This window comes from Hetaerina americana, unplaced genomic scaffold, assembly GCF_022747635.1.
Source record: "Hetaerina americana unplaced genomic scaffold, ioHetAmer1.1.p SCAF_86, whole genome shotgun sequence".
NCBI lineage: Eukaryota > Metazoa > Arthropoda > Insecta > Odonata > Calopterygidae > Hetaerina > Hetaerina americana.
The window spans coordinates 1-21869 of NW_027287494.1; the positions used below are offsets into that span (position 1 = coordinate 1).

The 21869-nt window shown below is 37.3% G+C and overlaps 1 protein-coding gene across 1 annotated transcript; it reads left to right on the forward strand.

Moving 5' to 3' along the window:
• Positions 1 to 3250: 3250 nt before the first annotated feature.
• LOC139698467 (lipopolysaccharide-induced tumor necrosis factor-alpha factor homolog) lies at positions 3251 to 16269 on the forward strand. The gene is made up of 5 exons (XM_071597347.1): positions 3251 to 3647; positions 3761 to 3856; positions 4906 to 5041; positions 5370 to 5489; positions 10142 to 16269. The coding sequence occupies exons 1-4, from the start codon at positions 3464 to 3466 to the stop codon at positions 5470 to 5472; spliced, it is 519 nt and encodes a 172-aa protein (XP_071453448.1). The 5' UTR covers positions 3251 to 3463; the 3' UTR covers positions 5473 to 5489; positions 10142 to 16269.
• The last annotated feature ends 5600 nt before the right edge of the window (positions 16270 to 21869 follow it).

The window sequence follows — 21869 nt, forward strand, 5'->3', positions numbered from 1 at the left end:
TGATTTCACCACATTGCTTGAAATTTTACTTTGCTTATTCAAAGATGTTTCAAAGAGAAAAACAAAGGAGTTCTGCAGCTCTAATGGGTAAGCTTCCACATTCAAATTTTATTTGCATTCTATGAAACCTCCCTTCGCCCCCCTGCATGCTCTTTTATCCATAATGCTTATTTTATTCTCTTCTATCTATAAGAAATAGATGTCTTTGGTTGCATGCTCCTCCTTTTTGGGATATATATGCTTGTTTATGGATTTCTCTGCAAGTAAAGAATAAGAGCTTATGATCATGATCTTGATAATTGCATACTCAGTAATTCTCTGAGCATTTAGACGGAAATTTTTGTAGAGGCTACTTTAACAAATTGCCCCTAAAACTGTTTCTTCTTATTTTTAATTTTCTAGTCTGTTAGATCTTGCTGATATAACTTCTTTATCACAAAATAGCTATTTCAATTTTTCTAATCATCTTACATTAGTTCTTTCTTTCCTTCAGCTACAGTGTGAATGACCGAGATACCAAAGCACTTGGTGTTTAGTCTTAGAATGTGCATCCTTTCATGCATTAGGAAGAATTTAAGGATATTATTTTCACAGTAGTTCTGTCTACAGTACACACTATTCCAATTCTATCTTTTTCTTTTTCATTTTGTACAATAATAAATCCTTCTCCATACTATATATCATTCACCCAGCCATCTTGGCATTTATTATTAGGTTAGATGCAATTCTTAGTGTAATCCATTTGGTGATATGACTTTAAACAGAGAGCATATGTTCAAAGTTCACTTTTCAAATTCCATTCCTTTCTTACATTCAACCCTCCTATCCAATTTTTCTTCAGGACAAACCAAGATTTACTTGAGAGTTTGCTTGAAGCTTTTTTCCTGGAAAGATTTTTTTGCACCACACCCAACCCCCAGCCTAGTTGAATAGGACATTGGCTTTTGGGTGCCCGACACCTGGGAGGATTCCATGGTTTAAGAGATACACCTCTCCTTAGCAGTTCATTGTAAGCAAAAGATTATGTCTTAGCATTAACATCCAATTGCTACTACCTTCATATCCATGCTAGTATGCACTGACATATACTGCAGCCCATCACCAGGGATATCTATTGACCTGATCTTCCACTCTAGTTCCTCTGTATTCAGTCCAAGGAAGGTCATCTCACTTTGGATTTGGTGCTTCCCCTCTAGTCCCATCACTTCACATCCTCCTGATGAAGTAAGGACTATTATCTAGGAAAGTCAAAACCCTCCCTGGCAAAAGTACTGATTCCAAAAAATTCAATTAGTATTCAAATTGCACACCGAAATATTAACCTGATGCTGCATTACTTGTGTAGTTCCTTCAAGATTAATTCTTTCTCATGAATTGATCGCTGCAATCTTTGCATTTTTAATAATGAAAAATTGCTATGCACCCAAAGGTTTACTCTCAATTCTTTCTCTCAAATAATCAAGGAGGCTTCTATGTCAGCAGTAAGTGATGTTTTAATTCAAGTAATAATTAAGCTAAGAAAATGGATATCATTGAATAAGCTCCAGCCTATAACTCCACAAGCACTAAAGCTGATTGATTGCCTAATATTTAGTCTTATCACATGATTGGTGAATTGTGGGCATATTTTTCAAGTCAAAGTGAAATGATTAATCTGTGGACCAAGGATAATATTTTGCTTTTCAGTAATCATAAAATCTCAGTATACTTATATAAAAATTACAAATTTTGCAAAGTTTAGGTTGATTTTTCTTTTTACACTGTCTGAATTGGCTTTTGTATAGTTATTAAAAAATATGATATCTCTATGGAGGTTTGTCTTGGTAAGGATATTCAAAAATAGTGCATGGTGTCTTCTTTACTTGAGATATTATGTATTTCACAGCCAGGGTTTAATTCAGAGAAGTCATTCTGACACCAAGTTTTTCTTTCTCTATGGTGATGAAAGTGGTTGTTAAACATTGAGAAATCAATTGTAATACAGAGTTGATGAGTTTAAATTCTGTGTTGAAATTGTGTTTTGAGCAAATTATCAGCCTATTAGGCCTATGTAATTCTGCCGGAGGCCGATAGAGAGTCACTACCTACAATCAGAACATCTCGAAAATGGTTAAAATGTTTAATGTGAGTAAATCTTCGATTTGAAAAGGAGATGAACTTGCGATTGCTGAATAATGTCAAAGCATGCTATCAGAATAATTGAAATTTTCTTTGGGTGCTGCCCATACGTTGGTAAATGAGATATGTCATATAAGACGCGACTGTGCGCGGTGAGATCCGCAAAATCGCGATCATCTCACGAAAATCAATATTGTTCCTCGTCCTTCCTTTTAACTGAATCTATCTCCACGTGTCTATTTTCTGTTCTCCGTTGTGAAAAAAATACCACAGTGGAAAGAGATCGTCATCGAAAGAAGTAGACGTAGATGAACTGAACTGTCTAAACTGATGGCTGCTGGTGACGCAATATTGTAGTTTAAGTAATGAATTTGTACTACATACTCGTAAAAATCACAAATTTAGCTAGCCATATTTCGTAAAATTAAAGTTTTACACAATAAATCATGCGAATAAAAATGTACGAGCACTCCTTATTGCACAACCCTCGCACCATTTATAATTAACTCTTAAACATTAGTTTCACACCTTAATATGCATAAATATTGTGCATATATAAATGGCGGTGGCGGTCGCGGGATAGTGCCGGCCGGTCGTGATGAGTACGTCCAACCAAAGTGGTGTTCGCATGCCACTGCGCATGATCAAAATAACGTGAATGCGCTGAACAATGACGAAATATGAAAATAATAACGTAATTTCATTGATAGCTTATTATTTGTTACTCTTCTTGGGGAAATTCAATGTGATATTCAAATCTGACATGGAGTATTTTATTAAATATTCATTGAATTTGGAAAACTGGCTCTATTTGCCTACTACATCTACTAATGATATGATCATCTAATGATATGCAAAGAAATCTCATATGCTTCGGAATACGTTCAATGAAAAAGGCAAAATATTTCAATAAAATTCTTGATTTTTAATATAGTTATTTCCGTAACCATTGTATTTTTCTCTCCCGATTTGTGTATTTGAAAAAAGGGACACGTCAAAGCTCGTTCCTACTTCCCGCCGATTGAGGATCACTGGCGCCACCTGTACGATTACTCAATCGGGGCTGGTGCTCATGACTGAACCACTCCGGGATGTGTGATTTTCAATGTTGGCAGTAAGAGAGTGACAAGACGAAAGCTAAGCGAGTTGTTTGCGTTGAGATTGCTGGGATGAAGGCAGAGTCGTTTGGAGCAAGTTCCTAGCGGAAGTAAAGGAACAGTGTCGTGTGAAAGTTGAAGCAACAGAGTATGACTGTGGGAGTTGGGAAATGAAGACATTTGAAAAGGCAGCGCGGAACGCTTAGTATTTTTCGACAACTTAACGAATCGATTTGTAACAACACAATATGGGTGAGAAAGCTCCTCCTAGACCTCAGTTAGAGGACAACCCGAATGACAATTTCGTTCACCCGACGGCTCCACCGTCTTACGATGAAGCCATGAATCCAGGAAGCCAGTATAATCAGCCATTCAATCCGCATGCCACCCCTTACCAAGGCCATCCCCCACAGATGATGCCAAACCCACCAGGTAGGAATTCATCCAAATCTAAGTGTTTCCAGAAAATATAGCATTTGGGTTATTAATGTTATTTTTTTATGTTCCCACCTATTTTCTCTCACTGTTGAATTCTCTTTTCTCAGCCCCACAACCTGTGGGAGTACCTGTCTATCCTCAGCAAGTAGTAAATGTTCCTCCAGTTCCGCCCCAGATGGGAGTTGTAAGCGTTGCTGTGCCTGGTAAAATTTTTAATATGTCCATTTACTGTCATATTGGTGGGTTTGCGTAAACCCTGATTTTACGTCTAATGCTGCGCAGCAACACCTTTGTTGTCTGACAAAAATATCTTTTGTGTTTCTTGAAGATTGCTCATTTCCGTGTTCATTAAGACGTCTACTGAAATCAAGGAGGATAACTGTTCCTTGATAGGGGATTTTTTATCAGTGCAAGGACGCAATGTGAAGTAGTTACGTAATCAATTAATCGAGTTGCGTTCGGGACATTCTTTAGGATCCTATTTAATGACGTCTTTGAATTTTTTGTGCAGGGAATGAATCACCTATTTTAATCTCTCCATGAAATAAATGGAAATCGTTTCTATCTGTTGTCATTGGTGGTCAACCTTAATCGAATTACTTACCTTCCGAATTTTCGTCCCAATTGTGTTGTACCTTTTGAATATTTTGTGCAATTGCAAATAATATGGATAAATTTCCATTGTTCTGAATGAAAACGGGTATGGTTATGCAGTTGAACCCCCAGATTAAGTGTTGGAATTATTTAGTGATAATATGTACCTTGGTGTGTAGACAAGTAGCTTGCCATATCAATCGACCAATGGTTTCATGAGACAGCGTTTAAAAATGAAGAAATGAATGGGCTCTAGACTTTAAACAAATAAATAATGATTATAAAATAGAAATAGAATAACTATATTGGGAAACTTAAAGGTGCTTCTGTCATCTTGGCTGGCCATGGAATATACTTAATGTTGGCAAAATTTGTGGCATATTATGGGGAGACTCACAGTTTGCTGAATTGTAGAAGCAAAATATAAAAACAAAAGGATGTGCCATGTCTTGTACCCCTCATATATCAAGTACAGAAGTGGTAGGAATTTTGGGTCCATCTCTTGAATATAATAACAAATAAAAATATGTGGATAATCTCACCTGGTTAGGGAAAAACTGTATTAAAGAGCCCTTGACGTAAAATAGTTAGTTCTCCATGGGATGTTGGCAATCTCATGATTTAGATGTTAAGGAATTAACAGTTGCTTTCTTTTTAGCTGCTGGTTTACTCCCAGTTGGTCCAAAAGGAACTCGTATGAGGTGTTACCACTGCCATGCTGACATTAAAACTACTACTGTCACAACAAATAAAGCCATGGCTCACCTGGCTTGTCTTTTGTTATTCTTTGCCACGTAAGTTTTTTACTCTATAACACCTTCAATTCTAAATTATGGGTGCAGGAAGATTATATTTAGGGGAGATTTACATGCAACTTGGGTGCACATCCATATCCTTAAGTATTTAAGAATTATGTAAAAGTGAATAACCAATGTTGTTCAGTTTATCTTTGCAAAAGAGACCCCACCCCTCTTCGATCATTTAACCTGGTTTGACCCAATGTAACATGAGAGAGAGATACTTCAATGCTACCTGTGCTAAGACGGTCTTTTCATTTTCAACTCTGTTTTTACTTCTTTATTCCATAAAATGCTAAAATAAGTTTTCATTTATTAATTTCAGGTGCTGCCTTTGCTCTTGGGTTCCATATTGCTTACAGTCATGTAAAAGAGTTGATCACAAGTGCCCCAACTGTAAAGGCTTCTTAGGTTCCTACAATGATTGAAATCCAAAGAGTGACAGGTAATGTTCTTATGGTGGCTCTTAGCCCAAATCTTGGTGTCAAATTTAATTTTAAAGTAAAAAGGTCAAGTCTGGCAATTTTGTGGAAGCTCAAGAATTTTTTTTTAAGGCTCAAATTCCTCTTAGGTATTTTTTATACATTTTTTGAATGAATTTAAGACATCTTAATAATATGAAACTCTGGAATGCATGAAAAGCAATGCAAGGTCTGTTCAGAAAAAGATAACTGTTTGAAACACAATCCAACAATAATGTCAACTTCATTTGCAATCTGTCTGACGGTGAAACCAGGGTTTGCATTCACTAAATCATTCACACTTGATAGGGGTATCATTTGTTGACTTTGATGTTTGCCCAATTCTCGGTTCTGCACCGATCGAGGTTTTTCCAGACTGGAAGCGGTCGTACCAACGAGGACACTCTGCCCGACTCGCAGATTCATTGCCGAACGCCTCTTGAGTCATCGCATAAGTTTCAGTTGCACTTTTCCCCCGGCTAAAACCAAAGTCAATGCACACGCACTGCCTCTCCAACACCTTCATTCTCACCTGCACTAGAATTTATACTGCAAGCGTGTTCAAGCTCAGACAAGAATCGGCGTTGTGCAGAGACAATTTGACATTGGGCATTTGTCAGTATTTAGCAAGGTGGTGTTTTATTTTTCACCAATGCTGCTAAACGGCAACGCCTCACTGATTGTGATCTGTTGAGCAGTTTGTGCATAGACCAAGGCCAGTCTCATCTTTTCTCATGCAGACCTTATAAAACTGAAAGCATTCCTCACACAGCCTCTGCATATGATATTGTTAGAGTTTTGAAATGCAAAAATTCATATTTTTCATTCATTTGAACATTTTTTGTTAAATAGGTTCTAAAAAATTGCAAGTTTTGCCTTATTAATCGCGCTTCAAAAAATGATAGCATTGTACACTCTCGGGTATTCATGCTGATGGATGCGTGATTATGGACGGATTCTCAAAAAACACTGGATGACACGGAAAATATGGCCCTGATTTGAACAGATATTTACGGAGACTCTCCATTTTCATCTCATACGAGATGGTATGATTAATTTATGTTTTTTAGCAGTGAAAGGTACAAATTTCACCTGTTTTCAGTCATTTTTATAATGGTAGAATTATAGTTTTACTCCTGCACCGGACTATTACCACTTGAATACCAGAACATATTTTTATCAGAAAGCTAAACCAATCACGTAGTCAGGAAAAACAAATTATTTCCAAAAGATAAAAGTTGCATCCAGACTTGTCATTTAGGTGCCTAAATTGCTCGACTTAGGGTGGAGGCTATCTTGAAGGGTAACTAAACTCGTTAGGCAGCTAAAGGGTGCAATTTCAGGTGCCTATTTTGGCCCCTGGATTCAGGACACAAGAAGTGTATCGTAAATATGCCATAGTGCATCCCCAGTACTGTACTCGTTGAAAAGATGAAGTGTTTATTAAGGCAAGGTGGGAAAAGGTGGGGCTTTTGATTAATAAACGTCTTTATTTGGGTGAAATTGACACCACAAAGTCTCTTCCTCCTTTTGACCCTTTGTCATAATGAAAGAGTGTACGTAGTTTAATTTGAATGGATGTTGTTAAATTCTTGTAATTGCCAAATTCCAAAGAAACTGCGGGAGATGCCGCAACAGTAACTTTTAACGGAGTCATCCGCTAATTTGCATTTCAATGCAACAATTTCAGAGTGTAAAAATCATTCGCCTTGACTGGGATTCGAACCCAGATCCCTCAATATCCGGTCGAGTGCTTTAGCCACTTAAGCTACCGAGGCGTCCTCTTAAACTTTGAAATTTTGGGGCTTTTAAAAGCCCCAGAATTTCAAAGTTTAAGAGGACGCCTCGGTAGCTTAAGTGGCTAAAGCACTCGACCGGATATTGAGGGATCTGGGTTCGAATCCCAGTCAAGGCGAATGATTTTTACACTCTGAAATTGTTGCATTGAAATGCAAATTAGCGGATGACTCCGTTAAAAGTTACTGTTGCGGCATCTCCCGCAGTTTCTTTGGAATTTGTCAAAGTGAAAACACCATGTGTGTTTAAAGTTGGCTTTAACCTCGTGGACTGTGGCGCCTTGCGCACGACTACGAATGCCTGTGACATTGTATGTACGGTATTTCGTCACAACATCTTGTTCCTTTAAAAGCCCCAAAATTTCAAAGTTTAAGAGGACGCCTCGGTAGCTTAAGTGGCTAAAGCACTCGACCGGATATTGAGGGATCTGGGTTCGAATCCCAGTCAAGGCGAATGATTTTTACACTCTGAAATTGTTGTCTTGTAATTGCTTTATTTTATCAAGTTATTGGATACAGATTTTTGAAATGTAGAGGTAAGAACATATTTCGGTGTTTGGCACTTCATTTCATGAATAAGAGCATCGTCTTTGCCATCATGTTTGTGTCAATGGCTCGTTTGTGTGCTTGTTCAACCTTATTTTAGTATATAAACATCACAGAAAATAATCTTCAAGTGCAATGTTGTATTTGGAGAGTCTAAGCGTTGAGTAATGCCCTTAGTCAAAATGTAGTTGTCTGCAGGAATCCAACTGGATAATCTAAGGTCGTTCGCCAAACCTTTGCAAAAGGTGTCACTGTTTCACCACATAAACCCACAAAGTAATAAAACCAACATGAATGAAAAAGCGCCGACAATGACTAATTTGTGGGATAATTATTTAATTGATACAAGGTTTAATTTATAAATAAGAAACATTTAGCGAGAAAAGTACACATACATATAAATGAACTATGTACAACACAAAGAATATCTTAAAATAATGACTAACAAGTATTAATGACCAAAAAATTACCGTTTAGTAAAATACCATGTAAATAAGAAAAGGAGTTGAAAATTATTGAAATCTGAACTAATAATTGAAGTAAAATATAAAACATGGATAATCTCTAGAGGTAAATGTAGTGAGATAAGACACTTTAATAAATGACTGCGGAATGATTTGTAAAGTGCACTCAGGATCAAGCAAAAACCATTATTTGGTTTAGCAACTACACACAAATATTTGGGGAAGCTATCTCAAATGTCCACATTCGGACATCATCTCTTCATTCCTTATTCTTAGCTACGTAGATGGCAGTACTACTGCGTAGCGCGTCAAACTGAAGCTCCCTTTTCATTAAGTGTCTTAACAGTTGGGGAATCCACTTAAAAGCAAGCGTCCCCTCTAATGCCTAACGAGTCTGGATGCAGCTAAATACTGACAAAGGATTGCCGATTCATATTCATCGTATGGTACTGATGAAAATATGCAGTGTAGATAGTTGATGACTTATTTGTTTCTTAGTAAAACTTTGTATTTGCTTGCCTTAAAGGAGAATATGGAATTCAGAGATATAGGAAGTTTACAGAGCTAAAGAATGAGCTATTATTGTATGAAGTATGTGGTTTGAGGATATTTTGTTTCATGGAAGTCATGGCTTAGGATTACATGGTGGGTAGTGAAGTAAACATTTCCTTATCCAGTAGAATACTACTTATTATTACAGAACATCACTCTTAATGAGGAAATGCAATTGGAGTATATCAATTATACTAGGGCAAAATATATGAGGGAAAGCATTAATCTCACTTAATTTTTAAATTCATGGTCTGTCCCAAAATTTAGTACAATGAATTGGGGGAAAATTTGTTGCGATTTAAATTGGAAGTGAGAGTTGATAAAATTTGATCACAGATGCCTCTGGCAGTCAGAGCATGCTTCATGGAAGGTGTTGATGGGAAGCACGTTCTTGCACCTCATGTTGTGTCATGCATTGTGGACTGGTGGACGTAATGCAGCATTCCAAAATCGTTGCATTTCAAGCTCTTTTGTCCTTGGGAACAAAAAGAATTGTGGAAGTTCCACACTGGGGCTGTAGGGCAGCATCCAAGAGGTCATGCGAGACGGTCCCCCCAGCAGCCAGTTCTGACCTTTCAACAGTGCATTGTGGACCATCTAGGCACATGCCTTTCGCATGGCTAAGTCTTTTGTGAGAATGCAATGCGCTGTGGTTTCTGTATTATTGCACTCTTCTTCCGCTGACATTCTGATACTCATTGCATCCATTAAAATTGAAAATTGATCTCCATTTGCACACATTTTTGTTGCGCTGTGTTGTTGACAGATGTCCAAATTCCCCATTGTCAACCTCCCCTCCTCTCTCCCTGAAGATCTTGTGCTAGTGGGAATCCATTCCTTAGAATGTGGCTTCGTATCCTGACACTGATTTTCTGAGCTTAACACAGCATTGTATCGTGTATCATTGCTTCATAGAACATGGCCTTGTGGATTTGTGATGTGACTTTTGAGCATGGGTCAAGTCCATCAGTGGTTCACACGCTATTAGTCTGCGGACAGCTGACTGCTGGCATTGTTTTTCGAAGACCTCCTACCAACTTTCACGCCATAAAGGCACTGGTTACTGTGTTACGAAGAGAAATTAATCTTCTTAAACTCAATTTCTTTTTTGAAGTTTCACCTTTTATGTTTTCAAATTAGGTAGGATATTGGCCTGCTCAGAAGGTCTTTGGTTGCCCTATGAATCCTTCTCTTCAGAACGATTGAATGTGTCTTTATGTGTGCATACTTTTGCTGCAACGCCTCATGTTTTAATGATATTCATTTTTAATTTTACAGGTTGGAGACTGATGTTCTGTCATTGCTGTTTTTAGTATTGTTTTTTATTAAGCTATTTTCATTTATAATGTGTGACCCAGTCGTTATGAATTGAAATATGTCTCCCCAATGAGGCATTCCTTGTTGTCAGCTTTAGGATTTATCTTATGAGTTATATAGTGGATTTTTGATACAATATATTGAAGAAGCAGCAATATTTATATGCCATATTCCTTTCCAAATGTTTTTTATTTTACATTGCACAAATCTAAAGCAGTATCTTGGTTTATATGTGCCTAATGTCACCATTTAATTATGAAGTATCTGGTAGCTAATTATGAGAGCTTAGTGGGTTGTATAAAATATGCGTGTTCTTTGTAAAACTGAATGATATTGTGTCTACCTGCATAATTAATAAATTAGTCAGGGAAGTTATGCTTCCATTATATAGAGGATCTAATTCATTCTGATTTCAATACATTTGGCATCATCCTTTTTGTGACTTTCTTTTGTAAACTTTAGGATATTATTTACTAAAGCTTAAGGATGCTTTGAGCACTTAAAATACCTTATTATGATTTTATGTGTATAAAATTGTTTTGGGGACGGTGCGCAATGGTGTACATTGACAACCCCATGAAAGTTTTTAAAATTTTTTATTTTAGAAAGCATGAATGGAATTAAAATTTTATGATTTTGAGATTTGTTGTCGGGTAAATGAATAACAGATTTTCTTGTGATTTTTGAGCATTCAAACAGAAGGATATTCTAATCTTTGCTTAGACTCTGGGTAAATGATAACTTTAATTATGAATGACTTTAGGTCAATAATAATTTGTTTGACGTAGACCAAAGTCATACTTCAATTCTAACTGCTCTAGCTTTCATTGCATTCTCATAAACATTTATAACAATACTCACAATTTTCATTCAAATTGACATCACTCTTATTTAACTAGAATGGCAGGTGCCACCTCGATCCCTGTAATTCTCTTGAAATTGATTACTTATTTTTTTTGGTGTGCATAACTTCTCCTGTTTATATAGATAAAGCATTCATTTGAGCAGAATTATACATTTTTGTGTTCACCTCTCATGAGCCCATTTCAAGTGATACCTAATTTGCAAACTCAATACACCTCAAATGCTGGGAATTCGCCAATCCGAATGCTTGAAATTAATTAAATTTATCAGAAATTTCAATGTGAAAAAGTATGCTTGATTTTCCATTTTTTTGTATTATCCTTGAGCGGATACTCGTCGCTAATTAATTAATAAGCAATATTTCAGCAGTATATTGTTTATGTGCAGTTATCGTTAGCTCCCATTATTGTTATGCTTCTTAACCCGTAATTGTGATGCTTACATCTATTTTTAAGGGAGCCATTCACAGAAATTGTGTTAATGGCAATATTTTGTCTACAGATGAAATCATTCCAGGCTGTGACATGGTTTAATGTTTTCAAATACAGTTAGCAGGGGCAGGGTCTAGAAATCTGAGGGAGGTGGTCTCTCCTGAAGGTCAAACCTGATTATGGGCTTCATAATACTCAGTATGGCATAATAAGATTGGATTGGATCATGCATTGCATTGTTATCATTTATTCAACTGCTATTGTACCTGGGAGAGATTGAAGTTAAACTCTCCTTCTGTCTAATTTAGTCTTCTACCTAAGAAATGGTGTAAGAATATAGAAAGGACTTAGCAGTTCATGATCATCCAGATCCTTGAAGGAATTCCGACATTGATAATTTAGTAGTGTAATCATCAAGCCACATGATATTTAAGGAAATAAATTTGCATATTGAAAGAAAAAAATGATCTGGGGGATAATGGCTGTAAATAACCAGTGTCTGTGGTTCTGATACTTTAGAAAGGCACCATACTTTTCTATTTCTAAGACAGTTATTTCCATGAAAGTTTCTTTTAAAAATGAAAAGGTGTTTGATTTGGTGATGACTTTGCAGTGTTTTTTTAATTGTTTAAGAGTAGATATTTTAATAGTGTGTTAATTTCTAGTGGTTTTTTCCACTGATGCTATAAATTTTTTGCAAAAAATATGAATGATAATCATATGATTTATATAATACGTCCCCATTATTCTAATGATGCGTATTTGTTCAGCAATTAACTTCATCATTTACTTTGACCAGCCTTCATCCATAGCCACTGGATGTTGAATCTTATTTTAAACCCAATGAGTTGGAATATGTCTGTAATGACATTTTAAGCCATTAAGTGGGTCTAAAAGTTGCATACTTAAAGATTACCTGGAAATCATTAATTATATTGATTATTAAAAACTTTCTGTGCACACAACCTTCCTTCCTGAATATTTATGGGGACTCACCCGTATTAATTATTATTATTCACAATCCTATTGCCTCTAACTTCCATCTGCATCCACTTGTCCTGCATTCATCAAATTTCCCCAAACACCTGTCTCTATGCCTTTAACTTCAGTTGTTTTTCTTTCCATTTTGTTTTTTCCATTCTTCTCCACATCCATATTTTTAAAGCATTTAATCTACACTTAAACTCCAGCTTCAATAACCCAAGCTGCTAAACCATGCAGCATTATTCTCCGTGCTAAAGTTTTCACTATTACTTTGATTATATCTATACTTAAGGTGCTTAGATAGTGGAAGTTATTAAGGGATGTGACCCACCGTTGAGGTCATTTCCGCCATTAGGGATACATGGGTAATTTGGAAGAGGTAGGATATTAATGAAATTAAGGAGGAAGGGTGGGTAGAAATATGGCCTTGGCATTACTTTCATCTTGATGAAATTTCATAATGGAGCATCCCATCTGGCAGAAGGCATTCGCCACTCTTAAGTTGTCTCCTCCCACATGGCATCCAAGGAGGGGTTGGGACATGGCTGAAAAATTCTGACACCACCAGGATTGGAGCCCAGATGCTTTGGGTGGGAAGCGGGTACACAAGCCACTGCAGCAACCTGAACAGCTGCTGAGGTGCCTGTCAGCTATCCCCCCTCCTTTCAAAAAATTCTTCCCAAAGCAAATCTTATGTAGTCCTTGCTGCTTTACCCATGTTCTTCTGAAACACTTTCCTAATGGGTGAACTGTTCTACCTCTACCAGTTTGTGTACCCAACGTGATGGTTTATCCTAGCCTTTCTATTTCTAGAGAATCTCAGTGCCTTACTTTTCTTCTGATTACTTCTCATCATAAATCCACGGCACTGACTCTGTAATGCACTGAGCAGTGATGGTAGCATTGGCTGCTTACCTGTGCAGCGGGGACACATGCAGTTGGGATGACGGTGGGATGCCCTCCACGAGGTGCATTGCATCACGGCAGTTGGATGGAGGGAATGGCACGTTTGGGAAGTTGGGAATGAAGTACATGCCATGCAATATGACAAGAAGGTTTTTACGTTTTGCTTGTGAAAGTAACTGAATACTCTGCCCAGTATGCTGTCAATATCATCACTGAGATGTGAACTTAATATCATTTTGATGTAGCTCTCCACTTGATATCTCCATCATCTAATGACTTCAAGTCTGCATATTTCTTATCTCATGTATGTCTTTACTTGTTCCAGGGATGTTGGGCATGTTCTGCAAGACACGAGACAGTCATGAGCATAAGTTTTTGTCCTACATTACACATCATCATTCAAATGCCCCTTAGGTATGTCATGAACTGATTTTTATGGTACATTAGACTTGATTAAGTAGGATGCTCAAGGAAGGTTACCGTTTTTGCAAAATCACAAAAATAATGTGTATTCAGAGAAATGACCCTGGGAAAATGGTGTGCAAAAGCCATAGTCCATGCCAATATCGCTGTGTATGAATGAGATATGCCTAATGGTACATATGTCATGTAATCCAAGTAGGGATCGGAATACCACTGCAGGGGTATAGAACACCACCCCTGGGGTTTAAACTTTGTTGTAGTTATTAGCTACAATGCCTGTTAAACCAGCCATGCATTTTTGGCAATTCAAGTCCCTCTGCTTTCATTAAGCTTCAAGTCAATGTACCAGACTGTTGTGTCACCGTTGTCCTAATGCTGATTTAATCCTTGATCAAACAGTGCTTGTGATCTCGCCTCAACATGTTACAGACATGTCAAATGATAATGTGAGGATATAATGCACAACCAACTTTCAGAGGTGAATAGATTAATGCTGCAGATATGGTCATTGCTGTTATTCTATGCCTTATATCTTGAGTGCTCTGCATAATTAATTTGATTTGAGATGATTTTAAAATTGTTACAGAAGAAATGCTATAGATGTTGTTAAATAATGTGCTATTTTATACGAGGCCTAAGGCTTAAAATGTTTCATAGTTATTATTACTCTGGCATAACAGGGGCTCTCCGTGAAAGCAACCCACAAGTGGGATAATGCTTAGCAATTTGGCTGATTGATCATTCATTAAATAGCCATATCGGTCCCAGTGGCCTGTGAAAGTTAAAGTGTATTCTTCAATTTCTTTTGACATGTTTAAATATCTGATTGATGTACTCCAGCAAGCACTCAATCTCAAGTAATAACATGTACTTGAACGGACATTTCATGGTGGTCTCTTAGAGGACACTTCACACGTCTCCATAATGTCACATTGTCACAGAATGGGTCATCTGTGTAGATCATGGGAGCAACACAAATGTGATTCATTTTTCCATTCCTTGGGCTCTTTTTGGACATCTGCTTCTGTTGTCGAACCACCTTCTTTGATTTTTTTCACAGATGTTCCTTCTGATCAGTGCCTTGCAACTGTCTTTCACTTCCGTTTTGTTTCAATGTTGCAATTTGATTTTGGACAATGGGCCATGCAGAATGTTTATGGGTCTAACATCTGTCTTGGCAGGGCTTTTCTCACTCCTAATTGTCACCCTGCAGCACTCACTAACATGTGTTAACTAATGTTTCCTGCAACAATTTCCTCTGGTCACTTCCCTGGGGCAGTTGGAAGTGCTTGTAATGCAGTGCAGAAGTGATGCAAAAGCAACAGTTTTGGCTATCACCTCAGTGAAGTCATTTTTAAATATTGTTTGCGCTAAACTGCTGGAGTTATAGACAAATTAACAAACAAGATGATAAATTACACTCGGTTATCAACCCTTGAAAAACTGGAATCATCCCTCGAATGGTCAGTATGAGTCAGTCAGAACACATTCTATCACCAGGGATTGTAACATAGAACATCTATTGCATCACTTGGGACTAAATAATGTGCATAAAAAGACTAGATCTTTTTCAATTGTATCTTTTAATGGTTGCTGTGTATTTTATAAGTAGAAAGTTTAAATCTTAAAAACTATAGCATTATGCATCGAATGGTATTACAATGCTAAGAGATGTGGATAATCATTTTAGGTGATGTACTCTGCAACTCTGTTGATTACCCTACTGTAGTTCTTAATAATTTCCCAATTCTTTCGGGATAAAATTTTCTGTTTATGTCAATGTGCACTATCACTCACTTAGTTCATGTTTATCCAGAGGTATTCTGATTATTAAACATTTGAAAGTAATAGTGAATATACAGTGCATAAGATTGGAGATGGTTGATGGCTTGGAAATAATATTGTTGGCGGAATTTTAAGCACAATTAATTATAAGGTCGAAATGGTTTACATTTTCCGTATAATTTTTTAAAATTTATTTATTTTTTGGTTTAAGCTCAAACCTGTATGTATTTTTTGAGAAGTAAATGCTTAAAGAAAGTTGGGAATCAATATTTATAATGAATACTTTCGATTTTGAGGATGTCCATTGCTTTTGAAGTTTTATGGGGAAGCAGTACTTAATACGTAGGTGATGCATTTACTTTTGATGGAATGATGATTGTATGAATAAAATAATTGAATGTACATTTCATGATATGCCGTTGTAAACTTTCTTTGAGAATGATCTCATTCTTCAAAGGAATATCTAATGTTTCTGCTATTATATCTCTTCATATTTTCACTCGGTGTGTAATGTAATAATCTCATTCTTCGCAAATATGTATTCAGTATATTAAGAAATATTGTATCATTGAAAATAGGGAAAGAAATATTTTCCTTCCTATAATTTTTAGATGTTCTGTTATCTATTTTGTTTTAATTATGTGCCTTTGAAGTGTGTGTATTGAAGGTGCTAATTAAAATTTATATATATTGTTATACATTGCTATTTTTTCTTTCTTATTGATGTTGTTATAATCATACTATGTTTACAAATGAAATACCTTAAACCCATAGATGGATTATGAAGGAACTAGAAAGTGTTTTTCCATCATTAGTGTCACCTATGCCTACTGTTTAAGGGTAGTCATGAATTTGTATTCACCCTCAAGTAGATCATTTCTGCTCCCCACATCCCCTCATTGCTCCCTCACCTCGTTCCCACGCTAATTGCCTCTCCAAAAACATTATCTATCTTTTGTCATACAAACAATGCACTTAATTTTCCATAAGCAAATATATTGACCCCTCCTGTATTTGATTGAACAATCACCGTAACTCCTGTAATTCTGCCTCGCGCTCTTCTCTTCCTATCCCTTCACACACATATTCCAACAACCTTTCCTTCGATCAGTGCTTCTCCCTAACCATCCTGGAATCCCTACCCAATTCAGCCACCAATAGAGATGTGAGAACTCACAAATCCTCATCCGATCTTGTAAAATTCCCACCCTTATCCACCATATTTAATTCCCTTCCCAGCATGCGTTGCACCTTCCGCCCCCCCCCCCCCTCAGACTCCATTTATTCCCTCTGAGATCTTCCAGTCTGACCGGAAGAAGGCCAAAAGCTCAAACTTTCTAAAATGTGTCCTTTTACATGTTATCTATTTTAATTTGTTCTATTGCGCCATCCAAAAGTTTTATTGCTCTTGTGAGTGCTTCTACATTCCTCTCCCTGAGGCACCGCCTTTCGAAGGCACCTTCAGTGCCGGGCGGGGAGGATTGTGGGCGGTAAGGATGTCAAGAGCTATGCCAGTGGTAGCATAGATACTGGTAGGGCCTCCCTTGCCGGACAGGTCTTGACGGAACTGCCAGACTAAGAGTGCCTCACATGATGGGGTAGAGAGGGTTCTTCATGTGTAGAGAAACAAGTCTTTCTAAGGGAGTAAACCCTGAATATGAATCCTGGCCCCCCCAAGTTGGAGGTTAGGCTAGCAACCCTACCCTTTAAAAATTTGCTTGCTACGAAACCTCTAAACGTGCCTTGGATAGATAAGGTTGGATTTTCAAGATATTGACTTGGCAAACAGACAAGGACAATGAATACGTGGAAATTAGCAACATGGAATGTGATAACATTGTTGAAACCGGGTAGATTGATTGAAGTTGCCAATGAAATGCTGAAATATGGTTTGGATATTATAGCCCTACTGGAAGTGAGATGGGTGGGAGATGGTAGAATTGATAAAAAGAATTTTACAGTAATATACAGTGAACCCAGCCATAGAACTGGATTATATGGAACTGCTTTCATGATTAATGCAAGGATAAGAAACAGTTTGATGAATTTTGAGCCATTGGGGGACAGACTATGTAAAATAACCTTAAGGGAAAATTCCGTAAAATCAGCCCAATATCAGCCCCTTCCCCTACTTAAGATAAAACAGAAGAAGAAAAGCAAGAATTTTATGATAAACTGGAAAGAGAATGCCAAGATATCGAACAGTTATCATTCTTGGAGATGTTAATGCAAAAATTGGTAAGGAAGACTACATACATTCTGTAGCAGGAAAGTACTCACTGCATGATAAGACAAATGAAAATGGAAGGCTTCTCTGCCAGATTGCTCTGTTGCTCAGCATGATCATGTAGAGCATATCCTTAGAACATGAGAATATTCACAAAGGTACCTGGAAAATGCCTGGGAGAGGAATTGTGAATCAAATGGATCGTGTGCTGGTATCCAGGAGACATTCATCTTCTATATTAGACATAAGGTGTGCCTGAGGACCGGATTGTGACTCTGATCACTATCTAGTGAAAGTAAATTTTAGACAACGACTGGTCCTCTTGGATAAGCTCAATAGACCAAGTGGGGTTAAATGGAATGATAAAATTTTAAGAGATCCAGTGCAATCTGTGAGGTAAAAAGATGAAATAGGTAGAAAGTTAGCAAGGAATAGGGAAGAACAGACAGAGCAATATTCTGTGGAATATCAATGGACAAGAATTAAATAATCTGTTCTATCACCTGCAAAGGACATAATAGGTAAAGCAAAAGTGAAAAGGAATGCAGATTGGTTTGATAATGAGTGTAAACTTGCAATAGAGGAAAAGAATAGATACAATATGCTGCAAACGGAGACTAGATTAACAAGAGAGAAGTATTGGCGGAGCACGAAAGAAGCTGATAAATTACTGAAAAGAAAGGAAAAGGAATACTTAAAGAATCAGATGAAGGCTGTAGAAGAGGTCAATATTGCTAAAGAAAGCACAAAGTTCTACCGAGCAGTAAAATACATGACTAAAGACTATCATCCAAAAGTGCACTCCTGTAGAAATAAAAATGGTCAAGTCATTGGGGAGGAAAAAAAGAGATATTGGAAAGATGGGCTGAATATTTTAATGGCCTGTATGATAAGGAATTAACTCCAGGGATGGAAGAGCATGAACAAAATCAAATAGAAGACCAGGAAGTGCTCATTCGAACAACAGAAGAGGTATTGGAAAAGAAAGGAATGACGCAGAACCAGGAGAAGATGGAATAACAGTTGAATTGATTAAAAATGGAGGTCAAGATTTAAATAGAGCATTACATCAACTAATTTGTAGTATTTGGAAACTGGAAGAGTTCCCAGAAGACGGGATTCATTTGTCCAAAAAATAAAAAAGGTGACAAATATGATTGCAAAAACTATAGGGGCATACATTACGGAATGTAGCATATAAAATTTTCACCAGTCTCCTTCTAAAATGCATGAGCACCTATGCTGAAGACATACTGGTGGAATATCAGGGTGGCTTTAGAGTTGGTAGAAGTACCATTGACCAGATATTCTCGGTAAGACAAACGATGGAGAAATGCTACGAATATAATGTTGACTTGCACATACTCTTCATTGACTTCAAACAAGCTTTCGACAGCGTGAACAGGAAAGAGATGCTACATCATGTGTTGAGAGGTTATGATATTCCAGACAAACTGATTAGACTGGTTCAATTGACATTGCATGAATCACAATGTAAATCCTTTATTGGGGATCGAGAAAGTAGAGCATTAAATATGACCTCGGGGGTAAGAGAAGGAGATGCTCTCTCAAGCATGTTATTCAACCTGGCCCTACATAATGCAATGAAAGAATTGAATTTAAGTGGGACCATTTTAAATAATTCCCAGCAAGGATTTGCATATGCAGACGATATAGCACTAATTACATGAAATGTAAATGACCTAAAAGAAATGTTTAACATTTTAGAAAACACTGGTAAAGAAGTGGGGCTGAAGGCTGGTGAAGAGAAGACCAAATACTTGAAAATGTCAGCTTCTCAGAAAAAGCAGGACCAGCAAAACATAATAATTTGGAATTATGAGTTTGAGGGTGTCAAGGAGTTTACCTATCTAGGAGTCAGACTTAAGAATACAAATAAAATATCCACAGAGATCAACCAAAGGGTAATGGAAGGTAACAAGGCATATTTTGCAAATGTAACACTCCTCAAATCAATGTTACTATCAAGGAATACAAAACTGAAGATCTATAGAACGCTTATTAGACCCGTTGTAACGTATGGAGCTGAGACATGGGCATTAACAAGTCAGGATGAAGAAACCCTTAGAAAATTTGAAAAAATACCATAAGTAGGATCTATGGCCCATTTAGAGAAGGAGAGAGATGGAGAATTAGGATAACCACCTCCACCGCCCTCCTCCACCACCTTCCTCCACCGCATTCCTCCACCACCTTTCTCCTCTGCCTTTCTCCACCACATTTCTCCGCCACTCAAGCCGTCCGCGTTGGCAGGTATAAAGTCAGTCTACATATTTTTGGGGCAAGAGCTGTACTTAAACATTACATTAAATTAAAGGTAAACAGTGATCAATGATCCCAACTCCCTCGATAAGTGCATTTTCAAAGGGTATGTACAGTTATGATGTTACTTTTCAAAGACAAAGCAAGTCATGATTTTAGTTTGATAGATTTAATGCAAAGAAACATTGGATAATTTCAAACTTTAGTGACTCACTATATTATGTATGCAAAAATGTTACCTTCCTAAAGGAATGCATATTCAAGGCACTGAAATGTTGGGACATGTATAGTGGGAGATGGAGAGAGGCGACATAAATATTAGGGCAGTGGAAGGCAAAATGGGAGAACATCGGGGATTACTAGAGCGATTGTGATATATGTAATACATGGCAGAGGGGAAGAGGCTTGGGCATAGTGCTAGTGATTGACTATTAATAGCAGGAGTGGTGTCTGGAAAACATTAGGCCCTTGCTCCGATCTCGAAGTCACAAAGCAATTAGAGGTAGGAAGAAGTTGACAGGGTATACGATCAAGTATTGGGCATAATTGCAGGTGTTCATTGAATCACACTTTTGGTAGTGTTGGGGGATTGGAACTCGATGGTAGGCTAAGAGGGATTGGGAGGGTGGAAGCAAGGTGGAATCAGTGAGCAGTTCATAAAATCAGTTATGTTTGTGGATAATTAATTTTCAATTTGCCAGTTGATTAGCTTTTTATAAAGTCAGTGCGATAGGTATGGGATGAGAGTCAATAAAAGCAAAACAAAGTTATCATGTTTTCTCGAAATAAAAAAGCCAATTTTAATATTAAAACAGGAGCTTATAAACTAGCTTAGGTGGAGCAGTTTACATATCTTGGCAGTGTTGTTTACCGAGGTGGTCCACGTTTGTTGGACAGAATTAATAGGCGATGGAAGTATGTGGCATTGAAGAGGGGCTTATTTAAGTGACGGGTGTCAGATATGCTTTATTAGGAGAGGCGAGGGAATTATCCCCCAATAACCCGCAATATTTATACTATCAACTAACAAACAATGGCGACTTAGAATGTAGTGAAAACATATCCAATAACATAAAAACTAGAATAATAAAAGTAAGGAGGCGAAATTCCGCTACCACATGGTCATGCAGCATACGAGGTCTGTTCAAAAAGTATCACGACTTAGTGTTTTTTTTAAATTATTTATTTATTCATGAATATCTATTTTGTCTCCTTGAAAGAAATCCTTATTAGATATTATACACTTTTGCCAACGTTTTTTCCAATCCTCAAAGCACTCAAAAAATCATTAATCGCGATCTTGTTCAGCTCCTCCTTCGATGCAGTCTTTATATCGTCAATCATAGCGTGTCGTCCTTTCATTGGCCTCTTCAGTTTTGGGAACAAGTTAAAGTCACTGGGGAATACGGTGGCTGCGGCATCATTAGTGTATTGTTTTTGGCCGAAAAATTGCGCACAAGTAACGATGTATGAGCAGGGGCGTTGTCATGGTGCAAAAGTCAATTTTTGTTCTTCCACAAATTTGGGCATTTGTGGCGGATTACTTCGCGCAAATTGCGCATAACTTGTAGGTAATAAGTATTCCTTATTTACCGTTCTACCAATCTGTGGCAAGAGCTCCTGATGCACTACGCCCCTGCAATCGAAGAAATCTGGTAGCAAAACTTTCAAATTCGACCGAATTTGACGCGCTTTTTTCGGTCTTGGCACGTACTGCAGCTTCCATTGGTATGATTGGGAGTTTCCACTTCATAACCATAAACCCATGATTCATCACCAGTTATGA

Excerpts from the sequence above, each read along its gene's own strand:
- LOC139698467 (XM_071597347.1), top strand. The coding sequence starts at position 3,464 with ATGGGTGAGAAAGCTCCTCCTAGACCTCAGTTAGAGGACAACCCGAAT. Across the intron at positions 3,857-4,905 it reads TGTAAGCGTTGCTGTGCCTG|CTGCTGGTTTACTCCCAGTT; the intron begins GTAAAATTTTTA and ends CTTTCTTTTTAG. Across the intron at positions 5,042-5,369 it reads CTTTTGTTATTCTTTGCCAC|GTGCTGCCTTTGCTCTTGGG; the intron begins GTAAGTTTTTTA and ends TATTAATTTCAG.